Below are 17175 nucleotides of genomic sequence, written 5' to 3'. Positions count from 1 at the left end.
GGATCGCGATCCGATTATTTTTCAAATAGCTCCCTAATTTGGATCGCGATGAATAATCGCGATCCAAATATTTCCACTTTACCCCCTAATATTTACAAATACCTCCCTAAATTGGATCGCGAATAATAGTCGCGATCCGATTATTTTCATTTAACCCCTATTTATTTTCAAATAGCCCCGTGGTCGTGGTCGGCTCCTCCACCGCCGGTCTGCCGCCGCCGCCGCCCTTGACGCCGGAATCGCGAAGGCCCACCTCGGCCAACAATCCCCGCCGCAGTGCCCTAGCACCATCCCCCACCAATCCCTCCACCCGCAGCAAGAATATGGAGGGCGGCCGCGTCGTAGGCGGAGAGCACGGAGACGGCCCGCGTCTCATATATGAGGTCCCGGTAGGTGCTGCCGAAGGGCAGGGGCGTGGACCTGGAGGCGTCGGTGATGTGGCCGTGCCCCGGGGACGCGTGCCAGTGGTCGCTCCGGTTGCGGAACGCGACGAGGGAGAGGTCGTGGGCCTGCACGGCCAGGGCCGCCTCGTCGCGGCAAGGGGAGGATGAAGACGGCGGGCTCTCCGCCAGCGGGCAGGCCGCGCTGCGCCGCCGCCGCTGGAGCTCCTGCTGCTGCTGGGTCTGCGTGGCTGCTGAGGCAGCTGGGCGGCGAGAGCGAGAGCTTGGAAGAGGATGAACGCGACCCTGGAGGAAGGGGGACGCTCCATGGCCATGGTGGCAGAGCGCAGGAGGCGCGTCGAGCGGAGTGCACTGGATAGCCGCGCGCTCCGCTCTGGCAGGGACGAGCATGAGCTCTGGAACGCAGTGGAAGACATGAAGGAAATTGATATTTACTGAGAGTTAGTCAACCACTAATGCAGGACGGGTGGAATTTAGTCAACAAACACCATGTAATTTATCCCACGGTCAGGTGTGCTAAACTGGTTCAATTAGCAGCAGTTTCAGACATCAGACCTTTGCAATCACAAAGCAGATAAAACCATAAGCAACCAACAGTATATTATCAGAATTCAAGGACAGATATCACCGTGATTTGGTATCTCGATAAAACAAAATTACAGGAGAAAAATGCAGAAGTTACCGCTCTTCAGTTGATGGTTACATTAACACTATTTTAAAAGGTCGTAAAACAGAAATTTGGTTACAATTATGAATAGTGTATACTAAGTCATCAAACTAGCAAAAGAAGCACCAATTTCATTCACTCGAGTCCAAAGAAAAGATACTGATAGGTACAATAATCACACAACCATAGCAGAGGCAATAGCATCACAAAAGCACCCATATTGATAGCATCCCATGAAACACTACTATCCCCTATGCTTCCTTGGTTAGCACAAGCACCTTCCTCAGGCGCAAAATCTCAAAATCTACATCATGCATGGCATTGTCTCTAATGAAATTACGAAGAACCACACACACAGTTACAATTTGTTACTGCTTCCAAATTGCATAGCTTCCAAGAGAATGCGCCACTTCATCTTTAGAACTCCAATTGAACGCTCAATCAAATTTCTAAGGGTGAATGCACATAGTTGAACACAACACCACTAATGCCTCTCCCTGTCTTGCCATGCCCTCCTCAGCCAATTCAACCTCCCATTTGTTGTCTTCAAAGTTATGAACACATCGCGATACTCCTTTTTTCTAAGAAGTTGGGTGGCATAGTAGTGCTCATCACTCCCTTCTTCAGCCCCATCCTTAATAACTTGATCCAACATAGTTGCAATCTCAATTCTAACATGATCAACCACTTGTGAAGTTGCTGAATTTTTACTGCTTTGGGCCCTCAACTCATATGCATCCACCAGCCGCTTCAGACATTGATCTCTAAAAGTCTTCTTCTTCTTTCCCTTGGGTAAGAAATTGGGTGCTGGCCTTTTCTCCATACCACACATACCAGAACTGGGTGTGACCAAAAGCGTGCCGCTCACATCCTCGCCATCACCCTCATGACCACCCTCTCCATCAACATCACCCTCTCCTTGACCATCACCCTCATGAGCATCATCATCATCACATCCAGGAACATATGCGGTCTCATTTGTAACACTAGTAGCTTCAAACATGATCTGCAGCAAGTCCTCATGCTCAAGTGGTGAAGTCTTGAAAGTTGCACAACCTGGGATAGCCTGCAAAAGTTCATTTGACATAAGTATCCGCCACGCCAATTCCCTAACCGTGTAACAAGCTGAAAGTCTACTCAAAACAGTAACAGATCAGTAAATCTTACCGCATTTTGCTCTTCCCACCAATCATCACCGGCTATGATACACCCAGTCAGAGGATTCCTCCCGAACCCAGCAGCTCTCACGTTGAGAGTCTTCCAGTGGGTATATTTCTTCTTCAACGAATCCCACCTGTTCTTCATCTGCTCCTGGGTGTACGACCTGTTCGTACGTTCCTTGAATTTCCTTACGAGATTCGCGTAGCCCAGACTGTTCAAGCATTGGTGCGGCCTGTTGTGCGCGAGAACTTCTTCCACGCAGATTTCGTTGAAATGCTTGGCGGCGAAAGGATCCCATTTCGCCTGAACCTTTGCAGGCTTTTTTTCCATCTGTAATTAATATCTAGCTGCTATTATCTATCAAGGTGTAAGGTTCGCTAAGAAATGTCGAGGATCGTGAGGTTACTGGCCTTGGGGTCGCCGGCGTGGCACTGATGCTGAGACCGGCAGCAGCAGCAACCTCCCACAGGAGGATTCGATGAGAAGCAGCCGCTGCAGCCCCCGTTCCTGGGCTTCATCTCGGAGAGCGAGGCACCGGAGGCCGCCCGTCGGCCGGGAGAGAAAGGCGCCGGGCGGGCGTCCTTCCCGCCGCAGCAGCCGACGCCTGGTGCGCGCGGGCACGGCGCGGCCGCGCGCGAGGAGGCCGTGCTGGAGCCGGCGCCGCAGGGCCACGCGCCCGCCCGCCGGGATGGGAGGGGAAGCCGCCACGCTGTCGGATCTGGGACCACGCCGCCGGCGGTCGGTGCCGGAACCCTACGAGAGTCGAGACGAGTGGGAGGGGGCCCTTGGGGGTGGGAAACGCGTGCGTTTCGCGGAGAAGCGAGGCCCGTGCCGCGTCCGCGTTGCGATTCGCTATCCGCGTCGAGCGGTCGAGCCCGACGCGCGGCTGCGTACGAGTTGCAACGCGAAAACGCGAGCCCGATTGGCGGATTTTCTCGCGTCTCCCGCGCCACCGTGCGTGAAACGCCACCGTTGCGTTCCCAAACAAGTTGTTGGAAAATGGATACGAACCGCGTGGTCTCTCTGCCTCTGCCGCAGCAGGAAGCCAGGAAACTCTTCAGGGGTGAGGACCGAGGAGTCAGGACGTACGGGTACGGCTACCTCAGGGACGGAGAGCGTGAGCCGTCAGCACGTCACCTAGGGTGCGGTTCACCAGCACGTCGACGACGGCGAGCGCGTCCTCCTCGCCGCGGATGCCGGCGCGCTCCCTCAGCAGCTCGGCGAAGGGCCCGCCCCAGACGCCGGTGCGGCGCGCGCGGGTGACCTCGTAGCAGATGGTGTCCCAGTGCTCGATGTAGGAGGTGCTCGGGGGCGACGCGGGCCTCGCCGCTCTCCCACCCCTCGGAGACGGCCTCCCTGACCGGCCGCAGCCGCGGGCTCTCGCTCGTCGCCACCGCCAGCGCCGCCAGCCCCCGCTTGGCCGGCCCGACGGCGCCGGCGTCGGCGTCGTCCGATGCCGGGTCGTAGGCGGCGAGCGCGCGGGCGGCCTGCAGCGCGGGGCCCCGGCCCAGGGGCAGGCTCGGCAGGTTGGCCAGCCCACCGATGAGGTCGCGGTATGTGCTGCCGAACGGGAGCGGCGTGGAGCCCGGGAGCGCGTGCTCGTGCCCCGGGAACGCGTGCCAGTGGTGGCTCCGGTTGCGGAAGCCGGCGAGGCAGAGGTCGTGGGCGTGCAGCGCCAGGGCCACCCTGTCGCGGTCGTCCTCCCCCCTCAGGTTCACGACGACAAGGGAGGTCTCGCGGCCGCCGCGTCGCGATCGCGCCGCCGCAGCGGCTGCTGGGCCTGGGTGGCCGCTGCTGCTGGCGGCGAGGGCAAGCGCGAGGAGGAGGAGGAGCGCAACGGGAGAAAAAAGAACGCACCATGCCCATGGTGTAAAGCACAAGCGCGTAGACGACCTCCACAGGACGACTGGGCGCACTGGCTGGTGCCTGGTGCAGGAGAGCTATTACTTCTACTGGCTCTGCACTGCGGCCAGGAAGCGTGAATGGTGTACCAGAAGAGTGTGATGGAGGAGCCACGGAGATGGAGATGCTTCTCTGACCGGCCGTACCTCCGTACGGCACCTGGCGCCCACGTTCCAGGCTACCAGCAACATGCCGCACCGGGTACTTTGTGTGACACTGGCAACCGTGCTGCAGCCTGCAGGTCTGCAAGGGCTTCTTCCACTGTGGGATTCGGGCTGTGCCTACTGCCTGCTCATGCAGTCATTGGAAATAAACTGAGTGGCCTCTTTACAGGTTGCAGCAGCAGGAGTAGATCCCTTCACACACGCAAATTACTCTGCCTCATTAGTATGGCTTCAGTGACATACTAACATATCTGTACCCAGCAACAGTTTTCCTGAGTCGTGCATTTCCCACAAACTGAATTCAGCAAGCACCTTTTGGCGATCTTCAGTACGCTGAACGCTTGCTTTTCATACTCCTCTTGTGCTGCTACAACAAGCACGTCAAAGATTCAGAGAGCCTTAGGTTGAATTGAAACTGACCTTCCATGCATTGGAACTACATGACCCTCTTTGTGTGTAGTAAGCTAGTAGCTGCATGTCCATCCATGAGCCATAGAAACTGTGAAGTCTGTGATCATTGAGCAACACATATAAAGGTAACACTAATAAGTGTAGCGCTGCTTATTGTTTAGGCTTGCAACCCTCAGTTGATGCCTGAGTTTCTATTATGCAGGGGCATAAAATGTTCATCATTTATCTTTATCCTTTCAAAGCAGGGACTGGGTGGTGTTAGGATGCTGGAGGAAACCCATGCTATTTCGATCAGATACAACTCCTTGCAACTGATAATGACTGTGGATAACAGGATAATTTGGTCTGCAGCTCAGTCTATTGGTCTGCGAGGCAAAAGTTTACGAAAATCCCTAACTATAATTCACCTTCAATTGCTTATTAGTAGCAAGTACCAACACTGAAGTTTCGGGCCTGCAAAAAAAACCCAGTACTCTGAAAATATCCCTTTCCTCAGCTGAACTCTGAAAATGTCATTGAAACAGCAATGATATGGAGGGGAAGACTGAAGGAGCGGTGGTGAGTGTTAACCGGCGGTCAAGCATCATGAACCAAGTACCAAAGATCCCTGCAAACCTGCAGTTTCCGACTAGAGGCCCTAGTTCTACAGCAAGTGCTCAGCTTTTCCAACCTGATCAGGTCAGATTCCAGTAGCATGAATCTTCAGATGGGAGGACTTACTAGTGTAACAGAATCAGCACCTAAGTGTATAACATGAGTAATAAACACATCTGCAGTGATCGAATAACACTGACAAACTGCAGTGGAGAGCGAGAGAAGCTGTGCAGCCTTTTTCAACACTGTGCTGTGTAGCCGTACTGGTGGCGTCATTTCTCTGCCTTGGACCTATAATATATTGCAGTATTCCTTCCTATCATCTACGCCATTTCTTTGCATCTTTTTTATTACACAATTTTGGGATCTCCGTTGCAGGTCACAAAAGTATGAAACCTCGTATTTTAAGAAAATTTTCGAATTTTTTTATATGTGCATCATCATGCATATATTAAACATTTTTGAGAGTTTTATTGTGAAGAAAAATATGTGAAGCTGGTGTGCAGATCGCCTTTCCTGGCATAGACCATATCGGCACAATATTATACTAGAACACAAGACAGTCTGTTTTTTTTTTCCATAAAGAGTAACATTCTATCAGCATTGTGCTCAAATTTTTGTGCAATAAAATCTAAATAATCAATTGACCCAGCGGCATCAAATGGCACAATAATTATAGTGGATCTTGTCATGAACCATGAAAGGGTTGCTTGTTTCTTTGCACATCTGTTTGCACTTAGTAGTGTCTAATTCGCCAGTGTCTTCCTCTTGTCTTAAATTTTCTGTGCAGTCGGAAGCGGTTTGGAGAGCATCAAGTAGAGAGCTGGTGGAGTGAGAACCGTGACAAGGTGTACGAGAAGGTAAATTGTTGCTGATCTGCTAGTGCTGGGAGTGTGAAGTCTTGTCTCAGTTAACTAGTTGTATGCTAGTTGATGTACCAGGCATTGTTCATCATCAAAAGTTCATTGTAGAGTTGAATGATATCAGAACATAAGAGTAATCATACTAGGCAATCAACCATTTGGTTATTCTATTGCTCCTACATGTCTTTTACTGTGCAGCTGATGGAAAGTAGATACGTTCATGCAGTGCCCATATTATCGCTCCCAGATTATTTTACCAACTTGATGAAATCTATAATAATATGACTGAACATGAGAATTTATTTATAATAACATGAGATTATGATCATGCTATATGATCTTGAGTATACTGGTTCAGGTCCATGAATTATGTTTCTCTACGAGTGTGGTCACGATAGGATAGTTTGTGGTTATGTGAGTAGGGATCATATAATTTTAGCATTTACCATTAGTAGCAGCTGTAAGACAACTCAAAAACTTTCAAAAGTCTATGCATCTTGGTCTTTTTGTTTGCTACTGTTTAGAAATAAGATCACAGTTACAGAAGTTTCAAGCACATTAAAGTTAGTGGACATCAAAGGCAACATGGTAGCTGAAATTGCATATGGTCCTGGTCACTCTAACTCCAGGAACTTGGAAAGTGGCACTACTGCAAGAAAGCAGTACTAAGGCATATTAACATGCCATGGCTCATCATTTGAAGTACTTTCTGCAGAATGAGTCCGCAGAGTCAGGGTAGTGAATCCTGATGAAATTTTCTAGGCACTTCTTGTAGGAGAAATCTGAACTTGATCCATCTGAGGACGCAACGTACAAGCACCTGCTGCTATGGAAAGTTTGATGCTTAGCAACCTGCAAGCAGGGAAACAGTTGATCAGAAGGATATTCCCTAGTTCTTAGATCTCATGCAAAGATGAGCTGCTTAGTGTTTACCATAATGTAATTGCCCTGACCGGCCATCTTTTTCTCCTTCTCCGGGTGGTACATTAAAACTTTGTTGACGATGAACATCTCAGCATCTTGAGAAAGCTTCACGCCGTCCCTGCTAAGCATTGAATGAAAGAAACTGTCAATAAGGGACACAGACACAAAGGAGCCACCTGGTGTATCAAGGAAACAGAAAAAAAAAGGTTAGCGACTGTTGCAGTTAACGGAAACAGAAAAAAAAGGTTATCATGGCCATCTTATCTTTCAGCATACTACTTGTAAGATTCCTAGCTACTTTGCAAGCAGGTCTGTTTTGTCCCTCAAGTTGCATTAGCCAGGAAATTTACCTTGATTCGCGGATGATCCTCTTTACATTCTTCATGATTGGCTCAACTTGTGCATATATCTGCTGCTCCACTGGTGTGAAACTGTAACTGATACCTCCTTGTCTAGCACTGCTATTATTCTGGGCTCTCCAGTTCCGGCTGTTACTGCCTCCACTATGTGATCCTTCTGATTTCCGCATGCCTCTACTGCCACCACGACCAAAACCACTATTCTTCTTGTTCCATCCACCCGAGCTAGATGATAATGTAATGCCATGTTTCTGCGCGCCTGCAACATTTTTGCTAGACCAACTTGGCTTGTCATCTTGGTGTGTCACAGCTGAGCTCCAGCTATGCTTTGGTTGCTTTCTCTCAAACACATGGTCGGTAAACCGCCTCTTGTTCCATTCGTTGGTGCTAGTTGATCCTGCAAAAGCAGAATGCAGAGGACCCCTTGGCCTATCATTTTTCCAGTTTGCAACTGAGTTCCAGTCACTCTTATTTTGCGTTCCTTGGCTTTCCTGTCTAGTCCTGTGTATTCCAGTACTCCTACCCTTAAAATCATGCAGCAGGGAATCGGCTTTTGTCTTGTCCGTCCAGGAGATTGGAAGGTTTCCACCCAAACATACCACCTCATCTTCTTGAACTTCATCCTCCGGAATCTTGTCAACATCATACAAGCATGAACTATGAGGAGTAACTGTCTTGAGTTCAGCAGCTCCTATTGTTCCTACTAATGCGAGGAAGTCATATAAACCATACCCTCCAAGTATTTCATCGCTTGAAGACTGTGAGAGACCAAAATAAGGTCAGAACAGATAGGAAATAGTAGATGATCTTGTTCTGTGCAATAAGAGTGACATAGATAAGTGAAATGGCCAAAGTACCTGGATCTCATCCTTCCAGTGAATTTTGAAAGCTGAGCCAGTGCCGATGGCTGCATGATTACCCCAAGAGCAGGTTGACACAACACTAGCCAGCTGATCAGAGTCGACCTTCTCTGCACTCTTCCGAAAGCATTGCATTGGTCTCTGCAGCATGTTTCCTCATTTTTGTATTATGGTTGGCAAAATTAAATTTCACTGGTGCGCCAAAATAGGGAACTCAAAATAAATGGATGGCACTTACAGACAGTGTAGCTTCCGTAAATGGTGCCTGAATCTTCAGGGACTGGAATGTGGCCTTGTATCCTGACCTATTGAAGCCATGCAAGCTACCTGTGCAGGTCATGCTGCTTGCCACGGTTGTCAGGTGGTCTGTGATGACTGATTTTGTAACCATTCCAACGGCCTTGGAAAGGTGCTGAAAGGATGATCCGGAGAGGAGAATAGAACATGAGAAACATTTCAATATAACTTGTAGTTTAATTCATCTGAAAGGTGAAAGAAAAGAACTGACCTGTGTGACTCGATCAAAGACACAGGAAATGCCAAACACTTTGTGAACTTCTTGGATATTGTAAGGCATAGACCTTTTGGTGTCGATTAGATCCATCACAGGGACACATGCATCCATTGCTACTCCCCAGGTGCCACCACTCTCTGCAACCGCCACCTTTTCCACTGTGATTTCCAGTGCCAGTTCCCCTTTCTGCTCTGCACTGGAGTTCTGGACCCAACATGTTGATTCTGGTTCGATCCATATTACCTTAGCATCCTGAACTCGAGGATCACCTATGAGATGAAGCAAGAGTGGTTCTTAAGTAAGCATAACTTCATAAGGCATAGTATCAGCATAAGTATTTGTGTTTTCCATTTGATGTTATGTCAATGTGAATTCTTGTACCTTTTATAATCGTGTCCAAGAGTATAGGAAAAATGGTATTCGTCATCAGATGGGCAACATTAGATTCAGATAGTCCTGTGGTAGTGCTTGTATCAAGGAAAACCTCCAAGCAGGAAACTTGCAAGGCTTCCTCATCACCTATATCCTGGTCGTACAAACAATATTCACTGCAAAGAAGAAATATATAACGATAAGTTTACTAAGAAAGTAGGAACTAGAACTGGACCAAAAAAAATTCAAACGGAAGAACCAGACATTTTATGAGGTAAATATTAGATTAACACAGGTTTTAACTGATATGTGAACTATGCATATGTTAACCTTGCACTAAACAGAGAACTCAAGTATTTGTGGTTATGAACAGCAAATGCAACATTTGAATACTCATTCAGAAGAAATGTGAAATTAAGAATTCATGCTATTTCAGCACTATACTGTAGAAGGGTGAAGCACCTTGAAATCATTTCAGTTGTCTTCCAAATTTGCCTCATCTGCCTACTTTTCTTTTCATGTTTACTGATAACTTCCTGGCATTTTTGAAGAATATGTTCTGTAGTTATCTCCATTCGATTCAGTTGCTCCTGCAGTAGCAACAGAAAGCTATACTATTAGTGGTAATTCTGAATAACAAATAGATATTATTTTAGAAGAAGGATGATATACCTTGTCTAGGTGGATATGACCAACAAGGCAATGTGCGGCTTGAGTTGCTTCCGGATGGTACCTGAAATAAGACAACAATTCTACTGATGACAACACACATTCGAAAAAGTTATTGTTATTGTTGTAACTTCAAATCACAGCTGAAGCCTGGACTGTACTGATCAAAGTTGAATAAGATGCCAGTTCACAGCAGTTCAGGTATCTATAGTTTTCAAGTGCTATTTAGAGTCATCTTTATAATACCCCTCTCAAAAAAAACATCTTTATAATACTAGCAATACACAGTTTAGGACGGGCATGCTTTTAAATCAAGTGGACTAACTGTATTTAACAAAAGCATTGTGATATGGCAGCATAAATAATTAAGAAGTGCATACTTGATGGAGACTTCAGTGGCACAATCCTCTATTTTGATCCTTTTTAAGCAGGATTGCACCCTGAGTGCTGCTCTTTCCATGCAAAACTCGAATCCGCAAAAGCATTTGTCCAGATACAAAATTTCCTTTTGGTCAATGGTATCACTTATAGAGCTAGCTTTGGTGAGAAGTACTTCCTGTAAAGTAACAAATAGAAGTCATCATACTCTACATGTGAAGTTATACTTAGAATGAAACCGATCTAGTGAGCACTTCACCTTCATTAAGTCCCACGAGGTCATGTTGTTCTGATTTGGATCTAAAACAGCCTTGTATGCAGCATTTGCAACTGCAGTGGCTGCCAAGATACCAACAGGATCACCTGGACCTGGTGTCACAGAACTTGATACATCTGTTGAGTCAAATTGGACAATCGAGTTGCTGCATGAAGTCCTTATGGTTCCATCATAGCATACTATGACATCTCGGAGTATTGCCATCATGTTCTTGAAAAGATTGCCAGGTTCCGCTAGTCCTTTAGATGATGATCGTTCGATCTTTTCCCTTACTGATATTGAATGGAGTAGTTCCTCGTACGGGTTTAAACCATTGTAAAATGAACTCTTAACAACATCATGTGCCTTTAAAGGATCATAACACTTGGTGCTTCCACTACACTTGTTCATAAACTTGTAGCAATCCTCCACTAAGTTGCTAGAGTATAGTCTGCCATTGTTTTGCAATTGACGGCCCAAGAAACCAAGCTGCTCAACTAATTTCCTCAGAGCTGAATCACTTTTGGGATCAACCAGCAGACCAAGGGCAGAATAATGAGCAATGAAGTCCACAGTTGATTCTCGTAACTCATCGAGCTCAAGGGAAGTACTTTGAATTACCTTCTGCATTGCACTTGGGCCATTGAAATCTCTCAAGCTCATGCTGAAACCATCCATAAGCAGTGATTCCATTAGGAGGGGCTGCAAAAGATTTAGAAGCTTTATGGCCTCCCTTGGACCCTTCCCTTTAAGAGTTGATGATATGATAGCAGTAACTAAGGCCCCAACAGATTCTTTGTTGGGATGGCTTGGTAGGGTTATTAGTGAACCGGTAGTCTGAAGAATCTGAGAAATAGTCCAATAAGGATCACCTGGTGGAATCATCCCTGACGAGAACATGGCAATTTGGTTTGCTTCTTCTCTAGAATACCTTCTGTCACACATTATCTTCAGAGCTAGTAAGTAATCTTCCTTGATCTGAAAGTTCAGTTTCGCATTGTGGGAGTTCACTAGCTGATTCTCCACAGTGAAGAGCTCTGTAGCTTCAACCCTTGCTGAAACTGATCTTGGGAAGAAGATATGAACGCAGTCACCATCAAAATCTGCTCCAAGCGGGCCACAGATGAGTGGGTTGATCTTTATGGTGTGATCATCATGCAAAAGAACATATAAGGCTTGAACTGAGTGCATGTCAGTGCTTGGTGATCTATTGAGGAAGACCAGATCCCCATCAAGAACTCTTCGGTCTACAGTTTCACCAACCCTCAGCATGGTGTGTTTCTTTCTTCCTTTCTCCCCAGACAAGTCGTATGTGTTGGAATTGACATCAGTGTACGTCAGGCATAGTCCTTTATCCATCATGTACTGCAGTCTAGCAATGTTGTAGTCTGTGACATGTTCTTCTACTGACATTCTGCTTGCTACTTCATTAGGAACCCCTACCACATCAAGACCAATGTATGGATCACCAGTGATCACTGCACGGCATGTGAAGCTTGAACTCTTACTGATGAAGAGTGCCTTCATCCTTTGCTGCCACTGTTTTGGTGCAGGCTGTCTTGAAAAGGTGACACTCTGGGTACCCTTTGAAATACAGTTTAATGACACATTATGATGTTGCTGTAATGATCAAGAACATAATGTCTACTTATTTTACAGATTAACCTGTTACCTTTGCTGTTCCTCCCATATTGATGTAATCGGCGACAGCAACCTGAAGATCATCTTCCCCTACCTCACAAGCTTCGAAATTTGGGTGGCTAATACTTGAGCTTTTTATCTGTTCTATTATACGTAGAACTTTCTGTAACAAGCCTTTTGATGTGTCCTACAAATGAAAGGAATCATCAGGAGTAATGGTGCATTTGAAAAGGAGGGGGTGGTAGACGTAGCGTTTTATGACGAGGTACTTACAGGAGGGTACATGTCTGTGTTGTCATCTAAAAGATTTGAAATATGCAGGCAATTTGGTGGAACACACATGTAACTCATGACAAATCCATTCTGAAGATTATACCCCCTAGCAGCAAGTCTTATTTTTGTTTGTTTAGAGATCTTTTCCATTATGTTCTGAACCTGAGAAATAGAAGAACTAGATGTGAATCCCTCTACTACCTACATCTGAAAGGTTTCATGAGTATAGATATTGTCCAGAACCGTTGAGTACCTCCTTTGGGTGTAAAGGGCGGCGATGAGATGTAAGGATCGTGTGGAAGCCAAACTGATCGAGGAAGCTCCAAAATCCATCCCCAACCTCTTCCTTTAATGGTGCTTTGAGTTCCAAGCTACGGGCGCCATTGGATTTCTTGACTTGAGTAACACATAGTGGTGGGATATCCTGGAACAAGGGGAATTCGGGATTGGTAAGAAGTAAGAACAGAGGATTTCATTGTTTCAAGCAAAGTGATAATTCCAGATCAGCATGGTTTTGTTGGCTTTGCAGCGGTTACATGGGAAATAATGACTGGAAAAATATGATTTGATATTTGAGGATAAGTGTACTGGCTCATGTGAGCAAATTTGTATGAACAGGGTAAAACATGACAGGATGCATTGTGTGATAAATCACCTGACAATATGAGCATGAACTGAACTTCCTTTCCTTTCCAGTGCCCTTCTCCTGGAGATGTAAAAAAAACATGTATATGTTGAGGCATCATGTTGCTAACAGATACTAATATGATTTGTTGTCTTGCAGCAAAAGGGTTTTTGGCTTTAGTACGTACGTTGGGTTTCTTGAGCCGGAGGCAGCAGAGACAGATAATGTTGAGTATCTTCCCCAGCTCGGCGACGTGGCTGGGGTGGTAGATGGGGGCCGGCAGCTCGATGAAGCCGAAATGGCCTTCGCATCTGTCGAGCTGGGTGGCACCGCATGACTCGCAGCTGCCGACCTGCAGAGGCAGCCCCAGCGAGGGGTTGTCCTGGAGCTGGCTGCCGTGCGTGATCGGGAAGGGCTTCCCTTGCGCGTCCACCGGCTGCGCCTTGAGCTTTTGACGGCCGATGCGCATTTTTCATCAGAAGATGGATGAGCAAGCCAGCAAGGCAACAAGACGAAGGGAAGAGACGCTTACGATTTCCTCATTGCTTACGACGCTGAGCTTGATCCGGCGGATGCAGCCCTCCGGGATGGTCAGGCCGGCAGCAACTGCCGCTCCCGGATCGTCATCCGCCATTTCTCAGTCCAAGCAACCGAAACCAGATGAGATGGTGAGCTTTATTTCCAATGACTGAGATCAAAAGTACGATCACAACCAATGCAGTGGGAGTCAAAGGTTGCAAAAAGAAAAACACAATCAAGGCAGGCGAATCAAAAAGTGGCGATCGGTGCAAAACAAGTGCTAAAACCTGCGTGCAGGGATAGAAAGAAAAGGAAGAACCAGATATTGAGTAGAGTGGGAGGGAGGAGGGAGACCGTTGAGTGGGAGGGAGGAGGGAGAGCGAGAACACCAACCCAATGACACACTAACCAACCAACCTGAAAAAACGCAACCGAGGCAGGCGAATCGAAAAGTGGCGATCGGTGCAAAACACTGCCGTGCAGGGATTGAAAGAAGAACCAGATGTTGAGTTGAGTGGGGGGAGAGGAGAGGAGGGAGGAGGGAGAGCAAGAACACCACTTCCCATCCCATATTTCAACTCTGGGAAAGGAAGGCAAAAAGCCCACGTGATGAATAGGCCCACCTCGTCGGACAAAACAACTGGGCTCTCTCGAGTTCAGGAACAATTTTTTTTATTTTTACAATTTTTTATGATTTTGCAGAATATTCGAACCAAAAATTTGCACAAAATAGACCTATGCCGCCGGACCAAACGACGGTAGCAACTTATTGCCGGTTACCGCCCCCCATCCGGCGGGCCGCCCACAGGTTAGAATGGCGCTGGTTTCGATGAAGTTTCGCCGTTTCATCTGGCGGTAAGAGCGGAAGCCATCCTTCAGGGCCTCCCATTACACATACAGCGCGCAGCCGCTCCCACCCACGCGCCAGAGCAAACGGAGCGAGCCAGCCAGCAAGGGAGGGAGAACGAAGGTAGGGAGGGAGAGGAGAACACAGGAGGGAGGGAGGGGAAGGAAGGAAGGAAGGGAGAGGGAGGGGAGATTGAAGTTTCGGTCGTCGCTTCATTTAAGGTATTTTTAAAATCTTGTAGTTTAGTTAATGGAGATATTTAGTAGTACATAGACCTAGTAGTTAGTTTAGTGGATCTGGAACTTAGAAAAATCTAACAGATTTTAGACATAGAAAAATGTAGCATAGCCAGTACGAAAAATCTAGCGGATTTTAGACATAGAAAAATGCACCATAGCTAGTACAGTAGATTTAGCTTAGATATTTAGTTTACAGTAAATTTAGTTTGTTGATTTATATAGATTAAATTTAGATGAATATTATTTGCATTACTAGGGTTATATTTTGTTTAGTTATTGACAATATAGTTGTTATAGTGGTAGTTGGATTTATTAGATTTAGTGAGAACCTGTCGCGTATATTGTCCTGGATAGATGACTATGATAAATTTAGTTCGTAAGGTTGGTTTACTCTTAAATAGTTGTTGGTGTGGATGATAGAATTAAATGATTCCATCGTTTATTGAAATGAAGGTGTCGTTCTAGTTATAATTTAAGTTATTGAGAGTAATTTGGACTGCTCGTTTCATGTATGTTGGCAGGCATATTGGATAGTTTATATTTCCAAATCTTTTATAGTCCGGGGAGGTTAGATATGGTCCAGAAGGGGTAGATTTGAGTGGATTTTCGTATTTCTGCAAGTATTTACCAAGAGCAAGAGATAGGACTTGGGGGGCATATGCAGGTGGCTTTGTAAGGATTTCGGTGTTGATAAAGATCAAGTGGATGTGTTTGTGAGGGTTGTAGTGAAGAGACAGTCCGACATAAACTTTTGGGAGCTGCTCCTGCTTGAATGAACCTCGAGCTACCGAGCTTATGTAAAGGGTTGCACGAGGCGCGGTTTACCGCTCATGGTATGTTCAACTGTTCACGAAGGCTGGGTCTAGCAGTCATATGGAAGAAGAAGTGGGAAGTGCTGAAGTTGAAGTGGAGGAAGATGTGGAGAGTACTAATGGGGCAAATGAAGAACTTGATAATGATGGGGCAGAAGGGGGAGATGCAGAGGATAATATTGTAACCCGTGAGCCAAATGAGGAGGCTGATGAGGGGGAAGAAATTGCTAAGCTAGTTGAGCAGGTGGACAGGGAAGGAGAGGAGGCAAATGGTACCATGGATGATGACTCGTTGGGCAAGGAAGATGCTTACCTATCCCGCAGAACTGGTCAACTTATGACCATTCCGTCCTACAGGTTAATGTAGGGGAAAATATCCCTTGGGAATACAGGGAGAATGAGATATGCGTGGTGCTTGGTACCCTAGTGGGGACGAGGTGAAGGCAGCTGTGAAGAGATGGTCCACTTTATCTTTGCAGCGTCAGTTCAGGGTGAAGAAGAGCAACCCAACAACTCCTGCATAAGGCACGACCCAGGACTTCGTGACACCACCCGCGGCCGCAGTAGGACGTCCGCCTCGCGACGTTGCCCCACGGGACCCCTTGACGTACGACCAGCATCAGACCAGAGCTGCACAGCGGGCAGCGATGCGTGGTCGTGGTCGCGGTGAGCCTCGTTTCAAGCGAGGACGCATTTAGTGCGTAGAACCTTTTTCATTTTTTTACGTTAGTGCAGGTTTTTATGTGTACGATGGTATAGCGTACGATGTGTAGTCATCCGCAGACTACTTTATCCAGGTCGGGAGTTAAATCATTTTCAATTGTTTCTTCAATCACTCTGCCTCTCTCAAATTGAGAGGCAAATTACGAATTACATATTTTACCTCCAAAAATATCATAAAAAATTAAAGGAACAATATTTAAAATAGAGGTATTACATGTCGCATTGGAACTACATAGTTTACTTTCATAAATATCATAAAAATAAAGGAAAAATAATTAAAACGGAGTTATAGCCGGCTGAAACGGCTAAAAGTACTTATAGCCGTTTCAATCGGCTATAGCATCCCCAACCGGCTACAGGCATTTACTACCGCCTGAAACGGCAGTAGACCGCCTACCGCCGTACGAAACGGCGGTAGAGCCCGTACCGTCGTTTCGACCGGCAAAAGACGGCTGCACGTGCAGCCGGCACCCTTCCGTCATTTTAACCGGCGAAAGGACCCCTACCGTTTGGTCCGGCGGCATAGGTCCATTTTTACAAATTTTTATTTGACTATTTATTTCAGCAAAATTGTAAAAAAAAAATAAAAATAAAAAATTCTCAGCAACATGCTTACCGGGAAGGTTGGCCCACTCAGCCCAAAGTTTCCGCGGGGAGGAATCGCCGCCGCTTCTCCCCCGCGGGCGTGACGTGCCGCCGCTGAGTTGCCCGTCCTCCATATCGACTCCAGTCTCCACGGCGCCCCTCCGCCTGGAGGTCGCGCCGTCCCCAGTTTCATCTCCAGCGCCGGTCGTGCTCCTCCGCGCGTATTCTCTCCGGCGGCGGGCCGAGCTCCCTCCCCGCTTCTCGGCCGGGGGCCGCGCGGGACCTCCCGCTAGCTCGAGGCCGTTCTGGACCGTGCCGCGCGAAGCCCCATCTTACATGGCTGGAAGCGGGAGGGCTGAGGGCGGCGTACGTAGGGAGGACCGGCGAGGAGGCGACCGTTGCCGGCTCCCCTTTTC

General features: G+C 47.2%; 2 protein-coding genes and 1 pseudogene across 2 annotated transcripts; all 3 read right to left on the bottom strand.

The window, feature by feature from the left end:
* Nucleotides 1-1175: 1175 nt before the first annotated feature.
* On the bottom strand, nt 1176-3084 carry LOC101756151 (zinc finger CCCH domain-containing protein 43). Its single transcript, XM_004975916.4, has 3 exons — nt 2640-3084; nt 2236-2559; nt 1176-2134 (listed from the first exon to the last, which is right to left on the bottom strand). Exons 1-3 carry the CDS (start codon nt 2745-2747, stop codon nt 1553-1555), a joined length of 1014 nt encoding a protein of 337 aa, XP_004975973.1. The 5' UTR covers nt 2748-3084; the 3' UTR covers nt 1176-1552.
* A 162-nt stretch (nt 3085-3246) lies between these two features.
* LOC101780482 lies at nt 3247-4322 on the bottom strand (annotated as a pseudogene).
* Nucleotides 4323-6641: 2319 nt separating this feature from the next.
* On the bottom strand, nt 6642-14027 carry LOC101780080 (DNA-directed RNA polymerase V subunit 1). Its single transcript, XM_012847458.2, has 17 exons — nt 13567-14027; nt 13222-13482; nt 13065-13115; nt 12663-12833; nt 12410-12571; nt 12168-12323; nt 10499-12079; nt 10242-10417; nt 9865-9925; nt 9655-9782; nt 9202-9368; nt 8815-9089; nt 8545-8718; nt 8304-8447; nt 7438-8204; nt 7097-7205; nt 6642-7015 (listed from the first exon to the last, which is right to left on the bottom strand). Exons 1-17 carry the CDS (start codon nt 13666-13668, stop codon nt 6857-6859), a joined length of 4644 nt encoding a protein of 1547 aa, XP_012702912.1. The 5' UTR covers nt 13669-14027; the 3' UTR covers nt 6642-6856.
* Between the last annotated feature and the right edge of the window lie 3148 nt (nt 14028-17175).

The sequence above is a fragment of the Setaria italica genome, chromosome VII (genome assembly GCF_000263155.2).
Source record: "Setaria italica strain Yugu1 chromosome VII, Setaria_italica_v2.0, whole genome shotgun sequence".
In the NCBI taxonomy this organism is placed as follows: Eukaryota; Viridiplantae; Streptophyta; class Magnoliopsida; order Poales; family Poaceae; genus Setaria; species Setaria italica.
Note: the sequence above shows the minus strand (reverse complement) of the source record. Positions and strands in the feature narration are given on the sequence as shown.